This window comes from Rhineura floridana, chromosome 2 (genome assembly GCF_030035675.1).
Source record: "Rhineura floridana isolate rRhiFlo1 chromosome 2, rRhiFlo1.hap2, whole genome shotgun sequence".
Classification (NCBI taxonomy): domain Eukaryota; kingdom Metazoa; phylum Chordata; class Lepidosauria; order Squamata; family Rhineuridae; genus Rhineura; species Rhineura floridana.
The window spans coordinates 19,797,381-19,819,871 of record NC_084481.1 but is presented as its reverse complement, the minus strand read 5'-3'; the positions used below and the strand labels follow the sequence as shown (position 1 = coordinate 19,819,871).

The window sequence follows — 22,491 nt, the reverse complement described above, 5'->3', positions numbered from 1 at the left end:
ACTGGTGCAGAGAGCTGATTGGCCAAAGAATGGGAGAAAAGTATCCAGGACTCTCTACATAGAAATGGATTATGAGAGAATGTGTGGAACAGGAAAAAATATGTCTGAGATTCTTGGGGAAACTTAAAAAAACTGCTGGACATTTCACTTGGTAGGGCTGAGCTTTGGTAGACCTAATGGACTTTACATTTAACTTAATTCCATTTTAAAAAATATTTTTGACCTTTTAGTATCCTCTAATATTTTTGAAATACACTTTATATTTAAGTTTAATGGAAATAGTGTTTTATACTGTCCCCATTTTTACCAATGATCTACAATTAAATAGGATATCCAAACTGTATTTTACTCTTCTAGACTTAAAAATCCTAGCAGCCTTAGAAGACGATATGAAGATTTGCGGATGATATGGGGCAGGCAGTTTTCTTCAGAATTGTAGCCCAATCCTAGCCATATTTACTTAGAAGAAATCCTACTAATTTATATGGTACTTGCTCTCAAGCAAGCTGTAATATTTGTTATTCATTGCTGTTATTTCTTTTCAAGGTGGGCAAAACACATGTCCAATATTTGCACAAAGCATACAAGTCAAGTATTAAAATTGAGAGCAGGGAGGGGGGATGACAGAGCATATGATAATGCAAAACAGAGCAGACTAAGTACCTGAAGTCTGTCCTTGTAAGAGATGCACTTTGAGTTGAGGCTTATTGACTAGTGGGACCAATTCCAAAAACATAATGTACTAGGGAAGGGAATCCCTGGCATGTTACTTCATTGAGTAAGAAATCCAGTTAGAGAGCCTGTAGCTAATTAGAATTCTCCCAGCTCTTCATCATCATTTGAACAAAGGACCAAAAAGTTATTAGAACACTGTAGTCCTTGAGCTATGTAACATTCACTAATAGATATCAATGAAGGAACTTTTTGTGAAATAAATATAGTACAATCCAATATAAGCATCTATATTAAAAATGGAAAATATCTGCTCAGTTAATTGCTTTAGGGATTTTCCATGATACTCCATTAAAGGTTTCCTTGCATTTTTTTTTTTTAAGAGTACAACAACTTGAGGTTGAGGCCATCCTCAACGATCTGCTCAGTAAACAGGATATTTTACTTTATCCCCACTTCTCATTATGAACTAAAAGGCAACAAACAACATTAGAGAAGAAGAGAAACACATGGTCCTATTCCTTAGTCCTTTTAGGGCGCAAGCCAACTTGCATTTATGTTGGGCTGAGGGGAATTGGATGCAGCAGATGTCCAGCTGAGCCAGCTGGGTCCTGGCTCAGCCAAGCTATACTGGCATAAGTCCCTCAGCCTGGCTCAGCCGAGACCGGTACAAGCAGAGCTGGCATAAGGCCCGGAAAATGGGCATGCTTCGGCTATGGGGCGGTATACAAGTGCAATAAATTTATTTATTTATTTATTTATTTATTCAGCTTATATCCCGCCCGACTAGCAAACAGCTCTCTGGGCGGCAAACATAGCAACATATACAATAATAAAATTATTATTAAAATTAAAATAAATGCCAGGGGAACAGCCGAGGTGAGGGGACTTTGGCCACATTCAACTTGTGTTCAGAGTACTCCTGCAGGTCCCAGCCCAGACAAAAGTTATGCTGGCAAAAAGGTTTAAGAAAATAATTGCAACAGAGATCAATGCAAAAGACTTACTCCTCAGTATGGGTATTTGGGAGAGCAGGCTTTTACTTTCTGGTCCCTGTGCACAGCTTCCAGCTGAGCCAGCATTCAGCTAACCTAGAGGTTCCTGAATGGTAATTAGATATGGCGGAACTTTACGCCAGCTTCTCTTGCTCCAGCATAACTTATGCTGGTTTATCCTGAGTTTGATTGCTCTGTTAGTAATGTGCCTGTATCTATAAAGTTAGTAGTACTTTTATTGTTCATAGCCATTGGCCGTCACAATACACATAGAAAAATTACGTATAAACGAAATTCAATATCAAAAATAGTGATGTACTTAATATATAACATTAGACTGGACAAACGGAGTTAAAACAAACTAGAAATTAGAACCATAAATATTAAATCATTTAAAAACTACGTAGGTAAAATTTAAGATGGATTTTTATGCAATCTAGCTCTGATTTTGCCTGCTGCCACGGCAAATTTCGCTACTTGAGTGGTTAGATAAATATCAACCCCGGCAAGAAGTATACAAATTTGCTCCAGGGTAGATCTATTTGACAATGATATAAGAATAGAGGAGAGAAAATTGAGTCTTGGAGCATTATACAGGGTGCAATTAAGGAGGTAATGTGCAACATCTTCTATGGCCCCAGAGAGACCGGGACAGACTCGTTGGTCAATAGGAACTTTTGCATATCTCCCTTCGAGAAGGGCCGTGTGCATAGTTTGAAAGTGCAATGATGTAAACGATTTTCTCAAGGAGACGGAAGTTAAAAAGGTGAAATATTGTTCCATACCGGAACTTGTTTTAAACAATGAATACCACGGGGAGAAGTTTGAATGATTTATAGAATACAAATCCCATCTTCTGGAATAAAGGTAGATTCTTTCCCTTAAGAGATGCTTCGCTCTCTTTGATGTATTTGAGGGGAAAGAATCAATACTTATTCCATAGACAGAAAGTATTGTCTTGGTCCGTTTAAACCACATAAATGTGGATGGGTTTTGTATCTGTTCGACTAAACATTTCTTGGGGAGTCGGGAGTCGGTCATGCAGGCCAACTTGAGCCAATAAAGGGCAAGGCCCACGTGAACCGCAGATTCCAATGTGTGGAGTCCAGTTTCTATCCGCAGTTGAGCTGCTGGAGTGCCTTGAGGGACAGCCAGCATGGATCTTAAAAAGGAATTCTGGACTGACTCTAAAGAAGAAAAGTTAGCATGTCCCCAAATCTCAGCTCCATAAAGAAGCTGAGGGACTATTTTTCTTCTAAAGACCTCAACAGTTGGAAAGACCAGACCTCCCCCTTTGGTATTATAGAAGTGTAAAAGGGAATGCGCGGAGAGGAAGACCTTCAGTTTAACAGCATCAAATTGTGATTTCCAAGAAAGATTTGCCTGATAACTCAGCCCCAAGTATTTAACACTATAATGTTGATTTATCAGTATGTTATTTAGTTTCCAGACATGGGTTTTCCTTTTTCTTCCGAATACAACCACTACCGTTTTGTCGTGATTAATTACTAGATGTTCTTTGGTGGAAAAATTGTCCAGAGCTCTTAACAGCCTTCTCATCCCTACTTGCGAAAGTGAAATCAAAGCTAAATCATCTGCAGATAAAAGAACTGAAAGTTTAGTATCTAAAATTGTGACAGGAAAGTATTCAAGGCCTTTCAATTCATGAACGATATTATTTATATAAAAATTAAAAAGAAAAGGGGCTAGAAGACAGCCTTGACGAACCCCTCTCTGGATAGGGATGGTATAAAGTGTAGAGTTTAATTTCTAAACAATCACTTTAGAATTATCTAACATGCTGTATTTGTCCTTGTGAACAGTCTTTTGCTCTGGCAGGGTAGATATAGTTTATTTACTTCTCAATGCAATGCAGTATTTTTAAAACTAGCTTTACTAACAGATACACACAGTGAGCTACAACTTCAATAGCAAACTGAGAACTAATGAAACCATTCTTAATGTTTTAAGCTAGTGTTTCCCAAACTTTTTTTATTTTTTTGTTGCTGGACTACAGTTCCCATAATTCCTGACCATTGGCCATGCTGGCTAGGGCTGATGGGAGTTGTAGTCCAGCAACAAAAAAAATCAAAAAAAAGTTTGGGAAACACTGTTTTAAGCTATTGCAATCAGGGCTTGCAATAAGACCAGTAAACCTGCTTTCCTCTATGGCTTTCTTTCATTAGGAGAACTTCACAAACCATCCCACAATATTAATCTTCAAAGAGATTCAGAGTTTTCATCTCATTTAACAGATTGAAAAGCATTTCAATTCATATTTAATTTATTTACTTTCATTGTATATTCTAAAATATCTGAAACACTAGAAGGTGAACACATGGCAAATTAGTTCATAATTTGATATGAAACGTGATTCAACTGTGTAGAAGAAACAGAATGGTACCTAATTCACATAAGCTTGAAGGAAATTTCATGACTAGATTGCCATGTGACATGAGAGGGCTACTGTTTGAGGAAAAAACAAGTCAAATGCCCTGTTGGACTCTCAGAAATAGTTTGCTTTTTAGATCCTACTGTCATTCACAATCCAAACAAACATTTGCAACCAAATACATGTATTTTTATACTGATCTTCCATAACTCTCAGGGCTGTTTGCACAATAAGCAGGGGAAGGAGGTGAAGCAAGGCTCCTTCCTTTCAGATATTCTCATCAAGGACCCTCCAGACAGCTCTTAAAACTATTTGGTGTTTTGAAATGAGAGGTGTTAAAGGCAAACCCAATGAGGAAAATATTATATATGTAACAGCTATCGTTTCCCTTTTCAAGAACTTGCTTGTCAATTCCCAGTGTTTTTTGTATGCTTAAGTTTAGGGGCCAGGTTTTCTATGCAGGAAGCTTCAAAGGAAACTATCTAAAAGCTTTAGGTGACCAAATGAAGATGCACTTCAACCTCTTTGTATCACAACCATTACCTTCTACAGGGGCCTATATTTTATCAAGGAATGCAGAAGTAATTCCTTGGTAAAGTATTTTAGCCAGTATCATCAGATTTCTATTTAGATAATATTTACCTAGCCCATGGATAGAACAGCTAAAAGGACAAATCAACTGTAAAGTAATGCAGCGGCATCTACTGTCTCAAGACCATCTAGAGAACACTGAGATCTCATTGTCTCAAATCAAAATGCTAAGCAGTAAGGCTGTATAATTTGGTATCTTTAGAAGCATAGGGCAGGTTCAGTGGGGAAGAGGAGTGGAGAATTCCCTTTGAGTGAGCATTCTTGTACTCATAGAGCACAGGATGTACCCCAATAAATTATAAGAAAATGAGGGGAAAGATCATGAGATCTCTTATAAACACAATATAAATATAAACCAAAGCTCTTGGTTTTGTCTCCCAACCCTACAAGACTTAACTACATTAAAATGATGGATCAAACAAGACTATAATACAGATTTCTGTGTTGTCCTACTAATAAAGAGAGAATGGGGGGAAGATAAAGTAAGGGAGGGGAAAATAAGTGCAGTAACAGAGCAGGAAGAAAATGTTTAGTCTAGTGAGCTGAACTGTGCAGAACTGTACCAATAGCAATAGATTGGGTCAAGAGCTCTCAAATATTCCCATTGCTGGGGGTGGGGGGTGATATTCCCAAGCAAAACATTTCAAAATCCAAAAACCAGCAGGCTTCTGCTGCTTTACTTTCTCTAGGAGTATAGGTTGTTAGTCAGGACTGCAAAATAGTAGTCTACAGCTACTATTATACCTTGGCTGCAAGCATTCATGATGACCTCATATTACCGTAAGCATCTATATGCATCCCATTATATACATTTGCCTTCCATTTTGAGAACTTTACAAATGAGAATGCAGTGGTTAACATCCACCTGATGCACCCATGATGTCCTTCCATAGATACCTCCACAACCACCTGTCCACAGACAGAGCAAGCCTCTGCACAATCCTCCCTTTAGCCTTCCAAAACAGGCAGCCACTCTGCAAATCTTAACAAGTCAAAAAGAGACCCCACTGGAGCCTAGAGCAAGTGAGGCATACATAAAACTCAAGTGCATTTCTAAACTATGCTCAGAGTAGAGGATGTGATAATAAATTAGGTAGGCTGAAATATAAGATACAAAGTAGACTGTAAGGATGCAAGCAATGGTTTAGCAGTAACCATCAAACTGGATACTAATTCGCAATTGCTATTATTTATAAGCCACTTTGCATAACTTTTTGTGAAAACGAGAATGCTCATAATAATAATATTTAAGCAGCCGTTGCTGCACATTTGTCTTCATTTACAGACTTTTTATAAAATGCTGAGTTTTAAGAAAGAACATTTATACTACACAATCTCTTCTCATTTTGCTATTGTTACTATAGAAAAGTTCAGAACACATAAATGCCTGAAAATAAAATAACTGCATGTGTAGCCTTATATAACCCCAGAAGAGAAGAAATATTTACAATGCATATGAGATTCTTCGACACCTATTGTCAGAATTTCCTCATTTCATGACCAATCTTGCCCATTCTTCATAACGCTTTTCAAGAGCACCACATATACCTTATGTAAAATATTTGCCTATGATGGTCTTTGGAGGGAGCATCTAGAAACCCATTAAAATAGTGTATTTGGATGCAGTAAACAGCTTGAAGGTCAAAATACCAATGACACAGATGTTCTCAAGCATCCTCTCTCCCCCCCACCCCATCTATTGGGAAAAAAATAAGTAGGATAAACCAAAATTATAGCTATTTCACCTGTGTAAAGAAAAGTAACTCCCTTGTCATCTAGGATTACTATTACTAACAATATGGTTCTGAGGCAAGTCATAGTTTATGTATCATGAGCAGATGGTTCATCCAATTGAGATCAACATTAACATCTGCCCCCTCCAATATAAACCTATTCTGCTACAGTAGGCAAATCATGCGTCACTTCTTATGAATAAAAAATCATTTTTATTCAATTCTTATGAATAAAAAAACAAGTTATCAAATATTATCAAATACTAAAAATTAACATTATCTACAAGATTAAACATACTTAGTAACACAAAGTGATTTATACATTTAATATGAACTGCCTGCATACGATGGGCACCACAAACCAGTAAGCACACACAAGCTAGCTGTCTAAAGATAGAACACTAATCAGTTTTGCATCTAAGGTAAAGCCAAGCATGTGAAGACCACTTTACTCCTGCCTAGATTGTAATTGCATCCCAGGAACAGGAAAGGCTATCCATATCAGATCTTCTCTTAAAGAAGAAACAAATATATCAACAATGAAACCAAATAAGGACAGACAACCTAGTCCAAATGGTTTAGCTCATGGATGGCCAATCCATGTGCCCTCCAGATGTTTTGAACTACAACTCCCATCAGCTCCAGCCAACATGGCCTAGGTTCAGGGATGATGGGAGTTGTATTCTACAACATCTGAAAGATACTACATTGGCTACACCTTGTTTAGATGTTAACCTTGTTCTTTTGCAAGCTCCTTTCTCCAATCTTTGATTACCACATAATAAAAACTTAACATTGTAAGACAATTGATCAAACAAGACTAAAAAATTGAGGCTTGTTCTGAATGAGGCATTTTAAATGTCTGACACAAACATGCTAAAAAATTCCCTCTCCTATGTTAACTGTAATAGATTGTCCTAACCTGCCTGTAGACACAAAATAACGAGATTAGCAGTAAGATATATTTTTGTTCTTAACCAGAAAACAGCTACGCACTCTAGAACACAACACAGAAGACAGAACAGATTACACTGCCCAGGTGCATCTGCCAGCCAGCCCACATAATGGCATCTGACTTACAAGTTAGAATCATCTTCAGAAGACACCTTAATTAACATACATCTTACTCATCCCTTTGAATAGCTACAAGCTCCCTAAAAGCAATTACTTGAGGGGACAAAGCTATAATAAATAGAATTAATATTCAAGTCTAAGGAAATACTGAACTTTCATTTACCTCCCAATGTGGATTACAGAATGCTTGTTTTCTGCTTTTCCTGAAAGCCCACCAACCCAATCTATGTTTTAAAGAAACTGTATTCTAAGTAGTGTGAACAGATGCCAACATGCCAACACTAAGATGCCAACACTAAGTAGTGTGAACAGATGCCTTTTCTCTTCTAACTTCAAAGCTACAGATGCATATGTGTTTTTATGAATGTAATCTATGTATACGCTCTATACAAAGTCTGTAGGTGAATGCCTGCATGTGCAATGTAGCTGAGAGTTTACATAACCTGCAGGTGTAAAAGTGTCCCTACCAAATTTGCTCAGTCACATTTCTCACACAATATCATAAATTAATGTTAAGAAGAGCATTCCCAGAAACCAATTCAGAAAGGGATGACAGCGCAAAGAGAAACTTTTTTTTGAAAAGGCACCTCAAAGATCAACATCACAAACCAAAAGATGCATTACTGACTGGAAAACGGGGTTCACTTTTTATTTTTAAGATGGGTAAAGTGGATGGCAGGGGAAAGAACTGGCAATCCCACCCCATATATACGGTCTGCCTAGTAAACGTCGCAAGATGTCACCCTAAGAGTCGGAAACGACTCGCACTACAAGTGCAGGGGCACCTTTACCTTTCCAAAGTGTGTTGCTAACAATTCCATGAATGAATAAGGGTGCAATGAGGGGCCTCAGACATCTTGGGGAAAAGAAAACACCAGCAGTAAATGCAAGCCTGAAGTGAAAGATTCATCAAACATCTTACAAAAAAAAGGCACTATGAGATTATTCTATTTTGTCCTGATATGAAAACTCTCAGGCAGAGCTGTGTGATTTTGGAGAAGGGTGGTGGTGGTGGTCTGAAGCTTACTCTAGAAGCAAGCAGATACAGGGACGAAATAAGGTCCTGCCTTGGGAGAAAAGGAACCCAGTCTTGGAACAAGAGAAGGGGGAAAGGATGAAACAGAAAGAGAGACTCCAGCTTGTCAAGGGTAAGAAAAGGGCTACCACTATCTGTTTATACAGTGGCGGTGCGGCAAGAATTCCTGAGGAAGAGGACAACTCAACGAGCGTCCTGGAGGGTTTTGCATGGCACACGCGGGAGGGAAGTTTAAAACCAGAGAGGTAAAGGGAACCTGCCTGAAAGCGGGGAGGAGGGGGAGGGGGAAGGGAGAGAGAGAGAGAGCTGTCACAGCACCCGGCGCGCCTGTTTGGATAGACCCAGCTTCGGGTATACTCTTGGCCATCCCGATCCAAGTCTAATCCCTCCGTCCTGCCTTATATCGAGCGCAGAACTCCGCGCTCGATAACAGAGAGAGAGAGAGAGAGAGAGAGAGAGGGAGGGAGGGAGGGAGAGAGGGAGGGAGGGAGGAAGGAGAGAGAGGGGTTCACCTACCAACCTGCTTCCTCCGCCCTGCGAAGATGGAAATCCTGACATTAGCCACAGCGGCCTCTCGCCGCCACCATTACTACTGGCGCTGTTGCTAATACCCTTTCCCTTCTCCTTTCTCCTCCTCCTATCGGCGCTGCTGCTGCCGCTGCTGCCGCCGCTTCCTCCAGCTCCTGCCAGAAGCTCCCGCAACGTAACAAGGCGCCCGCCCATTGGGCAGCGGCCCGCCCCCAACAAGGGCAGCGTTCATTGGCTTCCCTCTCTTGGCGTGCGTGCTGGCGGGGAGGGACACTTTACACCGAAGCGCCTCAGCTCAGAGCCTGAAGGGGGAGGGGCTTCTGAACCCGGAAGAACCCTCTTCGCTTTCTTCGTGTTCCCTAGCAGCGGAATCCTGTGAGCTAGGTTGGAGTTTCCTGGAGAATTTGGTAGGTACGGACTGGTTTCCGTTTCCGGTTAGGCTCCTTGAAGTTCTGCGGAAGGGTCATCTAACTGCTAGGTATGGGTTGGTTATAAGTTCCTTCTATCCTAAACGCTTTCCCTCCTTCTCTTCCTCCTCCCCCCCCCGTTTATCTTCTCCTAAGAGTCTGCATCTGACCCTTACAATGAAACCTCGTTTCCTGCTCTAATAGTCAGTGATCCAGATAAAAAATGTAAGATCATCAATATGATGGTTGACTGTAGTTTGGCCTTTTCCCTAAGGGATATTGAATACATCACAGTAGTTCTGGTATCTTAAAATCAAAGATATACTGGTAGCTTGTGGAGTACTTCTTGTAAGGAGCCCTTCCAGGCGATCAGTCACCACCTACAATGCAAGACTGATGTGAAGATAACAGTGGAATAGCCCTGTGTATGTTCCTTAGTAAAATGACAATACACCATTATGATACATACACTTTATTGGGAGGAAGGGAGGAGGAAATAGTGGTGTTACTGTTTGGTTACCTTAAAAGAAAATACCACACCTGTAGAAAATAACGCTCCAGTGCAGGAAAATGAAGTATACAGTGTTTGGTGATGTATGAAGGGAGAACTACTGCAGTTGCTCCCTAGCTGAAGCAAATGTAGACACTCAAGGTAGAGTAGGTCAGCTGGGTGCAAATAAAAAATAGCTCACAGTCCTGCTATGGATTTTTTTAATTACAAAATTGTGAAGATGGGAGTTGCATTGCTCATCATCTCACAGATATTAACTTATGGGTGCAAATAGCAGTAGTGCAACTATTTTGCATGTAGCATTATTGTTGTTAATGCAGCTACTATCTTCTGGCAGATTAGCTCTTTTTTATGGGGGAGATTCTGGTTTGAATTGAAATATATTTGTTTGAAACTTTATTGGATTCATCTCAGAAGTTCCAGCTGGAGGAAATATGTCTTGAATCCCTTACAACAAAAAGAAGAAATTTGTGTGCTTCAAAGAATAGGCTTTGAAAGATGCAAATTCTGCATATAGAGTGTGATGTTCTGAGTTAAGCTGCATTCATTTTCTGATATAGATCTTCACAGTTGGTGACCTAGCATTTCAAAATAAAAGCTTTGAACTCCTTAAAGCCTATGCTTGTGTTATCCTTGGCTGCTGGGAAGTTCATTGTAGCTGAGAATAGTTCACATGCAAAGGAAATTGGGCAACATTTAGGGATGTGGAAAGAGCATTTCTGCTTATGGAACACTCTCCTCAGAGAGGCACGCCTGGTACCATCATTATCTATTCTTAGGAGCCAGGCAAAAACATTCCTTTCCCAGACATTTGGCTATTGATTTTTTGGAGGGTTTTTGAAAAGCTTTTGATGATGTAGCCTCTTTTAGGGTTGTTCCACCTTCTTATCCATGTGCTGTTTTTAAAGTGTTAGTTTATATTGGTTTTAATCTTTTGATTATATGTTGCTTCAGGTTCATTTTTATGAAGGAAAATGACTAATAAATTTAATTAATAAATGAAATAAATAAAAATATAAGAGTATTTTTAGCGAGCCTACATGGTCATAACCAAGGATTGCAGGAGTTTGAAAAGGGACATTTCTTTCTGAAATTCAAGAGCCAGGCATTTAAAAACAAAGCAAAACTGTGCTTAGTGGTTATATATGCAAATATAGCTATTAAATCATGTGACATTCTGGTCCTAAACACATTTATGAAAATCCTATTTAATTTAAAGCAAGTTGTATAAAGCACTATTGATGTCCTCTTCTGCCTGTTAGTGTGCTTATGCCTGAATATCCCATGCAAGAGTGCTGAAGAGCTTGTTTTTGTAAGACTATGTACTCGTTTATTCTACTGTAAGACTATTGTATCAGATTTATTATTCTGAAATAACTTGTTTTTCAACTGAAGTTTCTTGCTTGTTTTATGATCATTCAAAGATCAATGGAGTGCTGTGAATTCAGCATTTCATTCACCTCTGTGTACCAAACGTAAACAATAGCAGCATTGGTACATTGTCGGTTATCCCAGGATGCAAAGCGGGCAAGGTCTGAAGCCTGTTTTTTCAGGAGTAGGGTTGCCAGGTCAGAAGCAACCCAAAACCTGAGATTTGAGGGGGGGGCTAGTGATGTCACAGGGCAGGCCCTAGTGATGTCACGGGGTGGGCCCTAGTGATGTCATTAAGCATGATACATTAAGCATCAATCACAGTTGCTTGGAGCATACCATTTTAAAAAATCTGATTGGAAATTAAGAGAGAAATCTTAGCTAAAAAATGGAGTCTGGGTAGGGAACATTTAATCTAGCCTACTTGCTTTTCACAAGAAGGGTTAAGTGCCTTCAGGCCAGGCCAGTCACCAGAAGGCCACTGCAGGGTCAAAGGAGCCTAGTGTTGTGGAGATGTTAGATGGGAGCATTCGGGAGTAAAGATGGATGCTCCTGAAGGCTGCAATTCTAAACACACTTACTAAGGGATTAAGCCCCATAGAACTCAACAAGACTGACTTCTAGTAGATATAGTTTGGATTGTGCTGTTGGTAAACCTTGACTAGGGTTCCTCTACAAAGACATCCATATCCAAGCAGGGTTGGCAACCCCCTGCCTGGAATGCCCTGCCCTTATCTTTTAACGTGGCTGCTCCAAATTTCTTTACAGATTTGACCCTTCATTTCAGAAAGAGGTCTGAGAAATGAGTAAGAGGAAGAAGTATCTTTTAAAATTGTTCTTTTCCATTCACTCTTGAATGCACATCATACCTAGGGCAGATCCACACCATTCCTTTAAAGCACATTCAACACCCATTTGAAGCACATGAATCCCATCACAGAATCATGGGAACTGCAGTTTGTTAAGAGTGGTGAGAACTATAACTGTGATGGGGAAATTATACTTCCCAGGATTCTTTAGGGGACGTCATGTGCTTTAAATGCGAGTTGGATGTGCTTTAAACGTATTGTGTGAATCCACTTAATAAATTTTGCCTGCATGTAAATTGTTTTAAATAATTTTTCAAAATGGAAATGAGCTATAAACTGTAGTGGGTGACCATGGGCTACTCACCATCTCTCAGCCTATCTGCCCCTCAGGATGAAAACAATGGAGAACCATGACCACCCCAAGGCATACTTAAAATGTAAAGGAAGTATTGTACAACCATAGTGTGAAATCGGATACTTATTGGGACACAGTATGACAAAATATTTATATAAGCATGACTATCAAATATGTTTATTATTTATACAACCTGTAAAGATATTTATAGTGCAATCCTATGTTTGTTTATTCAGAAGCAAGTCCCAATGTATTCAATGGGGCTTACTTAACCAGGAAAAACTGTACCCTGAAGTGATAAGGAACTTGTTCTTTTAACAAGCCTTTTAAGGTGAGACCTTATCCCAGTCTGTCTGTGTTAGAATTTCTTTTTAATATGTTTTTAAACCTTTTCTTTAAAAAAATGTTTTTAAAGCTTTAAAAAAATTTTTTAAAGATGTTTTGTTTTAATATATTTTAAAGTCTTTATGATTTTTAAAGTGTTTTTAGTGCTTTTGTTTGCTGCCCTGAGCTCCTACTGGGAGGAAGGGTGGAATATAAATAAATATAAATAAATAAATAAACTTCATTCACTCAACCCAAAATTCAGAATCATGCCACTTTAAGCTGTTTTGCAACTGTTTATACTTGTTTTATGGCTATTGGTTTTAAAAGTGATTTATTTCTTATTGTGAGCTGCCTTGGTTTCCAATCACCAACCCTACCTCCCAGGGTTGTTGGAAAGGACACACACACACACAGAGGTGTAAAAATACACCCCATATAATCCTAACCATGTCTACTCAAAAGTAAGTCCTAATGGAGTATTGGATTAAATACTTTCATATTTCATAGCCTAGGGTCTGACTCTTGCACGGAAGAGGAAAAAAACTTTAAGCCATATTACTTACACAAGCTGCAAAATCTGAAAGCCTCCATTTTCTGACGTTGAAATTAAGCTTAGGCATGCCTGGATCAAGAAGTCACAACCCTGGCTTCATTTATTAGCTACAATCCTGAAAGGGCAGGGTTAGAGCCAGAGCTTGAACAAGTTACCTTTTTAAAACTACAACTCCCATCAGCCCCAGCCAGCATGGCCACTGGATTGGGCTGATGGGAGTTGTAGTTAGAGCTAAGAGCTGTTCTAAACATCTGTAAAACAGATTTAACAGTCGCACGGGGGGCGGTTGACGTTTTGGTGTATATCTCGGGAACCAGACCACCTAGAAACTTATTTTTTTTTTAAATTGAAGCTGAGAGTCCGGAGATTAAGGGGCGCTAGCCAGAGAGACGGGGGGGGGGGCCAAAAACCGGAGACTCTGGCCAAAAACCGGAGACCTGGTAACCCTATTCAGGAGATATTTTCAGTGTCCTGTATTTCAACACAGTTTAAGCTTTTTTGAATCATAGCGCAAACCAAGCTGAAGATACGTGATTACTGAAGGGGAGGGGTCTGAATACAGCAAGATTAAACAAAACATAGCTATTATGAGAAGGGTGAAGTTTTAAAAACTGTAAGTTTACAAAATACTGAATTTGGAATGTTTTTAAAATGTGCTGATTGCCTAGTCCAGGATTCCAGCCTGTTCAGGACTTATATCAGGCCCCGGATCCAATCAGATGAGATATGCAGTTCAGCATTATCAATATCCTAATAATGCAGCAGCAGTATATCTTCCATTTTATCCAAACCATGAGCTGCAATGTCTGCTCTTATCCAGTGTCCGAGTTATTAGCAGAGTATGTATGTGTCAGACTAAAGTGAAATGGCTGATGCTGTATCCAGGTAATTCTGAAATAATGATAGCTGGTAAGTCTTATAATCGGGAGAGGAGGACAGAGACATCAATGACTCTCAACCATTCATGGAATAAATGCTGGTCTGATGAAATCTCTTGCTATATTCCTAGAACAGTGTTACTATAGCAGTGAAACTAGCATACCAGTAGCCAAACTCTGGCTGTCAAAGGGACTGGAAGCTCTAAAAATGAAGAAATACTGTGTATTTCCATTGCTTACACATTCCACTGCATATAATGAGCACCAGTTCAGTAGCTTTGTGTTGTTCATATAATCTTAGATGTGCCATATAATTCAGATTTTACTTAACCTACCTGGTAATCCCTAACAGATCAGAGAGTCTATCGGGATGTGAGCCTGGCAAATAAGTTCAGAAACTTTCCTAGTCCATCTGCTTGAGCATTGTCCATGTTAGACGGCAATCCAGCACACACTTACCTGGAAGTAAGTCCCATTGAATGCAATGAAGCTTACTTCTGAGTAGATATGTATTGGATTGCAGCCTTAGTCATTTGTGGCCTAAAAGAAATAAAGAAAATACCAGTTTTTGCAAGGCTTCCATGTTTAGTCACCTGTGGCAAGCAAGAATCTCCTCCAGGCCACCAGACAACTAGCGATTTATATGCCTGCTATATATCCTACTTGGCTTTTATTTGCTGGTGCAGGGATTCTGTGCTGAAATTAGGATTGTCAAGCCAGTTAATTTACTAATTGGATGTTGCCAATTGACCACTTATTTTTTTCACTGCTGCCAAAGACAGTCAAATTCATTCATTCATTGCATTTATGTCCCATTTTTTCTCCAAGCGGCTCAAGGTGGCATACATGGTTCTCCCATCCTCATTTAATCACCACAACAATCCTGTGAGGTAGGTTAGGCTGAGAAGCAGTCACTGGCCTAAGGCCACCCAGTGAGCTTCATGGCTGAGTGAGAATTCAAACCCTGATATCTCAGATCCTAGTCCAACACTCTCACCACTACACAACACTGGCTCTCTCCCAAGAAAGCCACCACATAGGTTGGTAGCTTACTTTTTAAATTTCAGTATGGTGTCCTTTGTTAGCAAGGGAAAGGTTGAAGCCCCTTGCCCCTTAGCTCTGCAGCAATCTGGACAAACAGGAATATAGCTAAGCTTCTCCTGCTACTTCCCCTTCCCCACTATACTTGCGGGCATCTCCAAAAGGGAATATGGGCAGCCATCAGTGGCAAAGGATGCTGCCTAGGACAGCCTGCTGCTGTTTGGCTACTGCCAGTGATGTAGGTTTTCTGGAAATTTTGAATTCAAAATTTCCCTATGCAGATTAGGGTAATTGCATCGGGAAATTTTCAGTTTGTTTTGGAAAATTTCCTGATAGCCTACAGAGTGATCTAATTTAGCATGTTTAATTTACTTGCAACTTTGAAACTGTATTGTATTTGCAAGTGGTATCCATTCATTGTTACTAATGAACTTATGAAATGAATTTTTTTCTATTGACAAATAAAGCACTGAAAACTTTTTCCACCCTACATCATTAGCTACTGCCTACATAGCACAACTGCCTCTCAGCCTCATGAAAACCCTTTTCATAGGGTCGCCATAAGTCGGAATCGACTTGAAGGCAGTACATTTACATTTTTTAACTGTAGTCTGACCCTGGCATACAGGAATAAAAGCCACAGAAAAGTCATGTTCAATTCCATTTGTATCTATGCAACTAGGCCCAGTACTGGTAGACATTTTATTATATTTCATTACAGTAGGGCCCCACTCATATGGCAGGTTCTGTTCCAGGCCTCTGCCGAAAAGCGAAAACCACCAGAAAGTGGGCCCCTACTCAGCTGTAGTGCATGAGCTCCCTGCCCTACAACTGATCGCGCAATCAGCTGTAGCACGCAATCAGTTGGAGCGCGCAAGCTCCCCGCTCCAGCTGACAGGAATCAGCTGGAGCGTGGGGAGCTAGCGCACTCCAGCTGATAGCTGTCAGCTGGAGTACCCCCGCGCTGCAGCTGATTGCCCTGCTGGCGCCGCCGTATTAGCAGAACGCCAACAAATGGGGCCCTACTGTACATTTTTGAAAAGGTAGCTGTAGTTGAGAAATGATATTAAGTTGCTTTTTTTTCCTAACTGGTATATGTATCAAACTTGTTAATAATTAAAATAACTTTTTGTTGTTCAGCAGTATAATCCTGTACATTTATTTAGTTAGTTAGTTATTAAATTTATATCCTGCCCTTCCTCTTAGAGGATAAAACACTAAAATCATCTTTCAAAAATCTGAGAAACAAAGCATCTTAAAACACATCTTTCAAAAATATTTTAAAACATCTTAAAATCAGTTCCAGTACAGATGCACACTGGGATAAAGGTATCTACTTAAAAGGCTTGTTGGAAGAGGAAGGTCTTCAATAGGTGCCGAAAAGATAACAGAGTCTGAGTAAACAACTCAGACAACCCAGTAGACAGCATATCTACTCAGAAATAAATTTCATTGTTTTCAATAGTGCTTACTTTCAAGTAAATATGCATAGGGTTGCAAACCTAATAAAGTTAGTGCTTTCAAAATACCTGCCTATTGTTTGACACTATTTGATTAGTCAAATGCACAACGTCACTTGAAAAGCAGATACATTAGGCAGGTTGGGGGGTAGGGGACTGGACAAGAGCAACAGGGAATATTAGATACTACTCCTGTACCAAAAGGTAAAATGTCATCCTTGTGGGATTTTTTTTAAGTTTATTTGAGGACTAAAAGCTTTGTCAGTATACATTGTGTCTTGAAAATATAAATAATCATTTAAAGTTTATTGAAGTACCCATTAAAATGCATGTTCTTATCTGTCAAAAGAATGGGAAAATGCCAATTAACTTTCTCATTATCGTTTAGTTGCATAGTTCTAGGCCTCACTCTTGTATAGTCTTTTCTGTGTGCTTATCTTGCTGCTGAGTCAAATGAGTACTTTCAAAACCAGAATGATGATTATGTCTGTAAAGCGTCATTGTCTAATATTTATTATGAACAGATCTGGAGTATGACTAATGCAAGTCAGTACATCTTGTTCACAAGCAATAGATGCTCCATGATCTTGCACAGTAGTTCTAAGAATGCAAGTCCTTTAAATACTAAATGTAAAATTAACTAACTAATAAAGCTTATTAAAATGCAGTTTAATGCAGCTTTGAACTACTAAATACATATTGTCTCATAAAAATGGGTAATTTCCTCATTTGTTGATTGGAGACTTATTTTTAAAGTTGTATTTGCATTGAAAAGCCAGATCTCTTTCGCACACTCTAACACAACCAAGAAATTAAACTTAAAATGCTACCAGGTAGCAATGGGCTCCTTTGTGAGTGGTTTCTATTTAATTTCATAAAACAGAGAAAACCAATGCCAGTTCCAGGACTGCTGGGGGATAGACAACCCCCTCATTCAAGAAACTGGTATTACTAGTCATAAGTATATACCTTTTATTTCTTTCAAATACATTTTTGGTTGCCATTTGCTTCTATGGTAGGAAAAGTAAAAAAACGCATTTTGCCCCCCACACTGAATGGTTCTATCTCCATTAAGGGAGACTGTGGGATATCTGTACTATACATTCTTTCCCCACCCACTCCAAGCCTGTGTGTATACATATATATGTTTCTCCTATATTGGTCTGTTCGGGCTCAGTGAAATTGACACAAGGAAGGCTTTCAGGAGCCACCCTTTGTGCCATGTATGAAATTTTTAAAAGGAAGGGAAAACTTTCCGGAGGGAATCTTTCTCATGCCCCTTCTATGGTGAGCTTCCGCCGGGCCTTGAAGACCTGGCTCTTCAGGCAGGCTTTTGGGGTGGGTTAGGTTTTTACTGTTATGGTTTTAAATTTTAACGTTTTAATGTATTGTTTTTTATCTTGTACGTCGCCCAGAGTGGCTGGACAACCAGCCAGATGGGCGACAAATAAATTTAATAAATAAATAAATAAATTTGGTTTACAAAAGGAAATGATAAAGAACAAGACTGATTCTCCTATCCATTTCATGACAATTGTTAGTGGGTGTCAGATTCTGTGTGGTTCTAGTATAAGCTCAGCACTACTTAATAAGATCTAGGGTTTGGGTTTTCATTTTGTTTGTTCATTTCTTAAAGGGCCTTTGCGAAGTAGAGTAACTGTTAGGAATAATCGGAGTTCTCTCTGAACAATACTTGGCACATTTCTTATGTGGCCATTATAAGGTGGGTGGTGCATTTCCTATTATTTTAAAAAGATAAGATCTGAGTGCAAAATTATAAATAACCTTGTACACTATATCTTGTGAGAGCTGCTTCTTAAAAATCTTTCCCTAGAAGCATGGGGCACGGACATGAACATGGCAAAATGGTGTTTCCGGATTACAGAGTCTGGAAGGTAGAAGGCACTCCCCTACAAGAGGTCCAGGAAAGGTTGGCTCGGCGTGGTCTGAAGGATCCATGGCTTCGGTAAGAGAGGGCATAAAAGTCAGTTCAGGAACACAGCCCAGTGAAACCCTTAGGTTAAGTGTGGAGAACCCTTTTCAGTTCAAGGGCTACATTCTCTTCTGAGCAATCTTCTGAGGGCCACATGCCAATGGTGGATGGAACCAAAGGCCAAAGCGGGTGGTGCACTGAATGTTAATTTTACCTTTCTCCAGTAGACTAGTTTCTACACACTCCATCCACACAAGGAAGCAGCATTATTAGAGTTCAAGGACATATTCCAGCCAGGCAAAACATTCTGGGTATGAAGGAGGGCCAGTGATGGGTAGGACCTGGGGAGAAGGTGTCATCAGGGGAGAGTTCCAAGGATATACCGGAAAGCATAGAGGGCTGCATTTAGCCACAGAGCCCGAGGTTCCGCACTCACGCTTTAGGGACCCACCCAGTGCTTGTACTGAGCCTCAGAAAGCACTGAGATGTCTTGCTGCTCTTCAGCTTGTTCCAGAATTTGGCACACATGTGGGGGATTATTGCATGCTGTCAAAAAAATAAAATAACCAACACATTTTTATTTTATTTTAAAGGGCAAGTTCTAATATTTTATGTATTTATTGAGGAAAAAACTATAAACCACTTCATCAAACAAACCCAAGCAGTGTACAAAAATAATACCTCTTACAATAACAACGGCATGTTGTTTTTTCATCAGATATTGGTATAATATTCAGGCATAAGTGAATTTATGTAATTTTATTGAAATTTAATTGAATAAGACCCCAATCAAGTAACTGCCACCCCAATATTTTTCAGCATGTATTTCACTTTTTAATTCCTTCTGAGTACACACTAAATTGCATCTGGATTTTTTTAATATCAAAGTATTTTTTAAAGCATAGTTATGTTTAAGAGTCAAATGGATTATTACAAGCAAGTAGGCGTAATGTAAAATACTGCTTTCTAAAGAGGAGTGGCATGGAAGGTGGCGACTGTGGAGTGGGGTTTCCAAAACGTGTATACTATTTTTTTTATGTTACAAAATGTTGTTTAGGGCAAAACACACACTCAAAAAACACTGACCCAAAACTATATTAATATAAAGATGGTCAGTGTCTTAAGCCTTAGGGTCTATCTGCATCCACACTCGGACTACTTCACAAGTTAGGACTGTTATAATGCCAGGTCAGCAGTGCTCTTCCATTCAAGTAATCCAGGGCGTTAGAAGAAATTGGAGGTCTAGTCACTCAAGTTTGTTTAAGAAGTGTGAGAGGAAAGTGGATTTCCCCATGCAACACCAGCAGAGAGTTGTCCAGAACTCCCAGATTCCTTGGATTGCTTAATTATGACGTGCTACCTTTTAAAGAAGCACTGGGCTCAGCGCTGCCCAAGGCAGATATAGGCAGCCAAAAAAAATGTTTTAGACTAAACCTGGCTCTTTTCTTAAAGCTATAGCGGAAAAAGCTGTACTATCCATTAAATTATTTACCAACACATACTCTGAGGTCTAGCACCACAGTCCTCTGCATTTATTAATACTAACCTTGTATTTTCCCATCATTAGGCTGTCCCTCAAATATCACTTATTTACGGCTTGTCTTTTTGTAAGTGGAAGTCTAATGAACGTTGCCAGATATGAAGCCCAGAAAATGATGCAAAGCACTAGCATTTGAATACAGCTCTTCATCGACCCAGCGGCCCTATCATTAGGCAGAATCCTGCCCCCCCCCTCCCCAGCTATTCCCCTCAGTTAGAGCACAGAGCTGTGAATGCCACACACCTTAAATTTGTCTGCTGCCTCCTGTGTGATCATCGGTGTTGAAGTGAAGTTCAGCTGCCAGCGTGGTTGGTTTCTGTACATGGAATTGAGGGGGAAGGGCGGAGAAAGTCTCGTCCTTTTCCTCAGCCAGCATAATGTCTTAGGCTAGCAATGGAGACTGGCTGTCTCAACAGCGTGAGGAAGCTCTTCATAGATTAGTAGGAGTTTAGATCCTGATGGAAAATGGTGAAGGTTCAGATAGTATCTGTAGTGCTTGCTCCTGACATGGCAGTCCCCTCACTGAACTCAATGCAACTTACCTCTGAGAAGGCATGTATAGCATTGCATTGTTAGTTACTCCCACTTGTCAGTTGTCTTTGCTTGTTAAATTGCTAGCATTTATTGTGCCTGAAGGTTAAGTACCAAGTGACTCTTGCAAGAAAGGATGTTGTATTATCTAGAGAAGGGGTTTGACAGTCTAGAATGTTTTCCCAGGATGGCATTAAAAGAACTGTTAAAGAACTGTTCTTCCAAAGAAGCTCCATGATTATAGTGGACAGACAAAGAAAATTATATGGAGGTTTGTGAATACAGCTCTGTGGATTCTTATTAAGAGACTGCAAGCCATAAACACAACCTATAAAGAAAAACAATTCTTAAGTGATGGAACTCTCAGAAAAAAATATTTGAGGGGGAAGGGATGGGGAACCACAACACTTTTCAGCTGTTGCTTCAGGATGTATCATTAAATTTGTAGGCCAACAGGACATATTTTAGTTTTCATTTGTCTTTGTTTTTGTTTTGCTTCTAGCAACGAAGTATGGAGGTATAAGGGTGTCTTTGAAAAACCTGTCACTGTCATGGAAGTTTTTGGCAAAGGATTCAAATGGGGATTTGCAGCTTTTGTCATAGCTCTTGCGGTTGAGTATACGTTTTTCCCTCCAAAGAAAGATGATGGGCACCACTGAAGATCTTTTTTTTTCTCTTCCAAGTTCTGAATCAATAGTTGTGTTTTGACTTTGCATAGAAAGATGCCTATTAAAGTACTTCAACAAGTATTTCGGTGTATTGTCTTTTTCCCCCCAATCTTGGAGAAGGAAGGAGGTTGAAACTCATTAGCCTCTGATTGGTAGACCTGATTGGAATGCCATGGTGAAGCAATATAGATCTGGGATTATTTTTGTCCTAATTGCTTTCTCATCCATTTGATTGGACAAGAGACCAGGAGAGAAACTAAAAGGCCAATATAGACGTGACTACTGTTGTATGTGGTGCCACAGGGATGACTTTGCCTGTGTTTGTAGTCCAGGTGGCTGCCCAAATTATTAGCATTTATTCACATTTATGTCTCACCCTTTCTCCAAGGAGCTCAGGGTGGCACACACAGATGTGGCTAATCCCCTCCTTTATCTTCACAAGAGCCCTGTGAAGTAGGTTAGGCTGAGAGAAGTTGAGAGGCTCCAGATCATCCAGTGAACTTTCGAGCCTGAGTAGGGATTCGAATCCAGGTCTCTCCACTCCCAAGACTAACCACTACTCTATCCTAGCTCTCCTTTAAAAGGGTCCTTGTCCTCGCCCATAGAAAGTATGTGTGAATGTTCTAGGCAGCATCTTGGGCTAGTGTTGGGCTGCTGCTGTATGGGGCAAAAATGTTTTCATACTATAACAGCTGTATGGAATGCTGTCATAAGGACATTCTTATTTGGGGAAGGGCCATGGCTCAGTGATAGAACATCTGCCGTGCATGCATGCATGTCCTGGGTTCAGCCCCTGGCATCTCCAGGTAGGGCTGGGAGAGAACCTTGCCTGAAATCCTGGAGAGCCACTACCAGTCAGTATAGACCAGCCTTTCCCAACTAGTGGGCCACCAGATGTTGTTGGACCACAATTCCGATCTTTCCTGACCATTGACAATGCTGGCTGAGGCTGATGGGAGTTGTGGTCCAACATCTGGTGGCCTACTAGTTGGGAAAGGCTGGTATAGACCATTATTCTTCAACCTTGGGTCCCCAGATGTTGGACTACAGCTCTCATCATCCTTAGCTATTGGCTAAGCTGTAGTC

General features: G+C 39.9%; 2 protein-coding genes and 1 long non-coding RNA gene across 13 annotated transcripts in view; 1 reads left to right on the top strand and 2 right to left on the bottom strand.

The window, feature by feature from the left end:
- Positions 1-9,312, bottom strand: part of HYCC2 (hyccin PI4KA lipid kinase complex subunit 2) — a 69,505-nt gene extending 60,193 nt beyond the window's left edge. Inside the window, exon 1 of one of the 4 annotated variants that reach the window (XM_061608014.1) lies at positions 9,014-9,312. The gene's annotated coding sequence lies outside the window, so the exon portion shown is untranslated. Of the gene's footprint in view, positions 1-9,009 lie in introns of all 4 variants that reach the window. The other 3 variants (XM_061608009.1, XM_061608008.1, XM_061608016.1) reach the window with 3 other exon arrangements.
- On the top strand, positions 9,309-21,486 carry NDUFB3 (NADH:ubiquinone oxidoreductase subunit B3). 7 transcript variants are annotated; one of them, XM_061608036.1, is made up of 4 exons: positions 9,310-9,499; positions 18,370-18,456; positions 18,571-18,699; positions 21,240-21,486. In XM_061608036.1, the coding sequence occupies exons 3-4, from the start codon at positions 18,572-18,574 to the stop codon at positions 21,394-21,396; spliced, it is 285 nt and encodes a 94-aa protein (XP_061464020.1). In that variant the 5' UTR covers positions 9,310-9,499; positions 18,370-18,456; position 18,571; the 3' UTR covers positions 21,397-21,486. The 7 variants fall into 7 exon arrangements, with proteins under 7 accessions (XP_061464024.1, XP_061464020.1, XP_061464022.1 ...); XM_061608035.1 differs by having other exon boundaries at positions 9,311-9,428; positions 18,568-18,699; XM_061608034.1 differs by having other exon boundaries at positions 9,311-9,499; positions 18,568-18,699.
- LOC133376263 (uncharacterized) overlaps positions 11,888-22,491 on the bottom strand; it is a 28,703-nt gene continuing 18,099 nt past the window's right edge. For both annotated transcript variants that reach the window (XR_009760437.1, XR_009760436.1), the window contains 2 exons: positions 20,450-20,661; positions 11,888-19,212 (listed from right to left, as the gene is read on the bottom strand). This is a non-coding gene — a long non-coding RNA (uncharacterized LOC133376263). The remainder of the gene's footprint in view (positions 19,213-20,449; positions 20,662-22,491) is intronic.

Bases quoted from the DNA above. Each gene is read 5' to 3' on its own strand.
- NDUFB3 (XM_061608040.1), top strand. From the start codon at position 18,572: ATGGGGCACGGACATGAACATGGCAAAATGGTGTTTCCGGATTACAGA. The intron at 18,700-21,239 runs GTAAGAGAGGGC...TTTTGCTTCTAG, and splicing joins CTGAAGGATCCATGGCTTCG to CAACGAAGTATGGAGGTATA.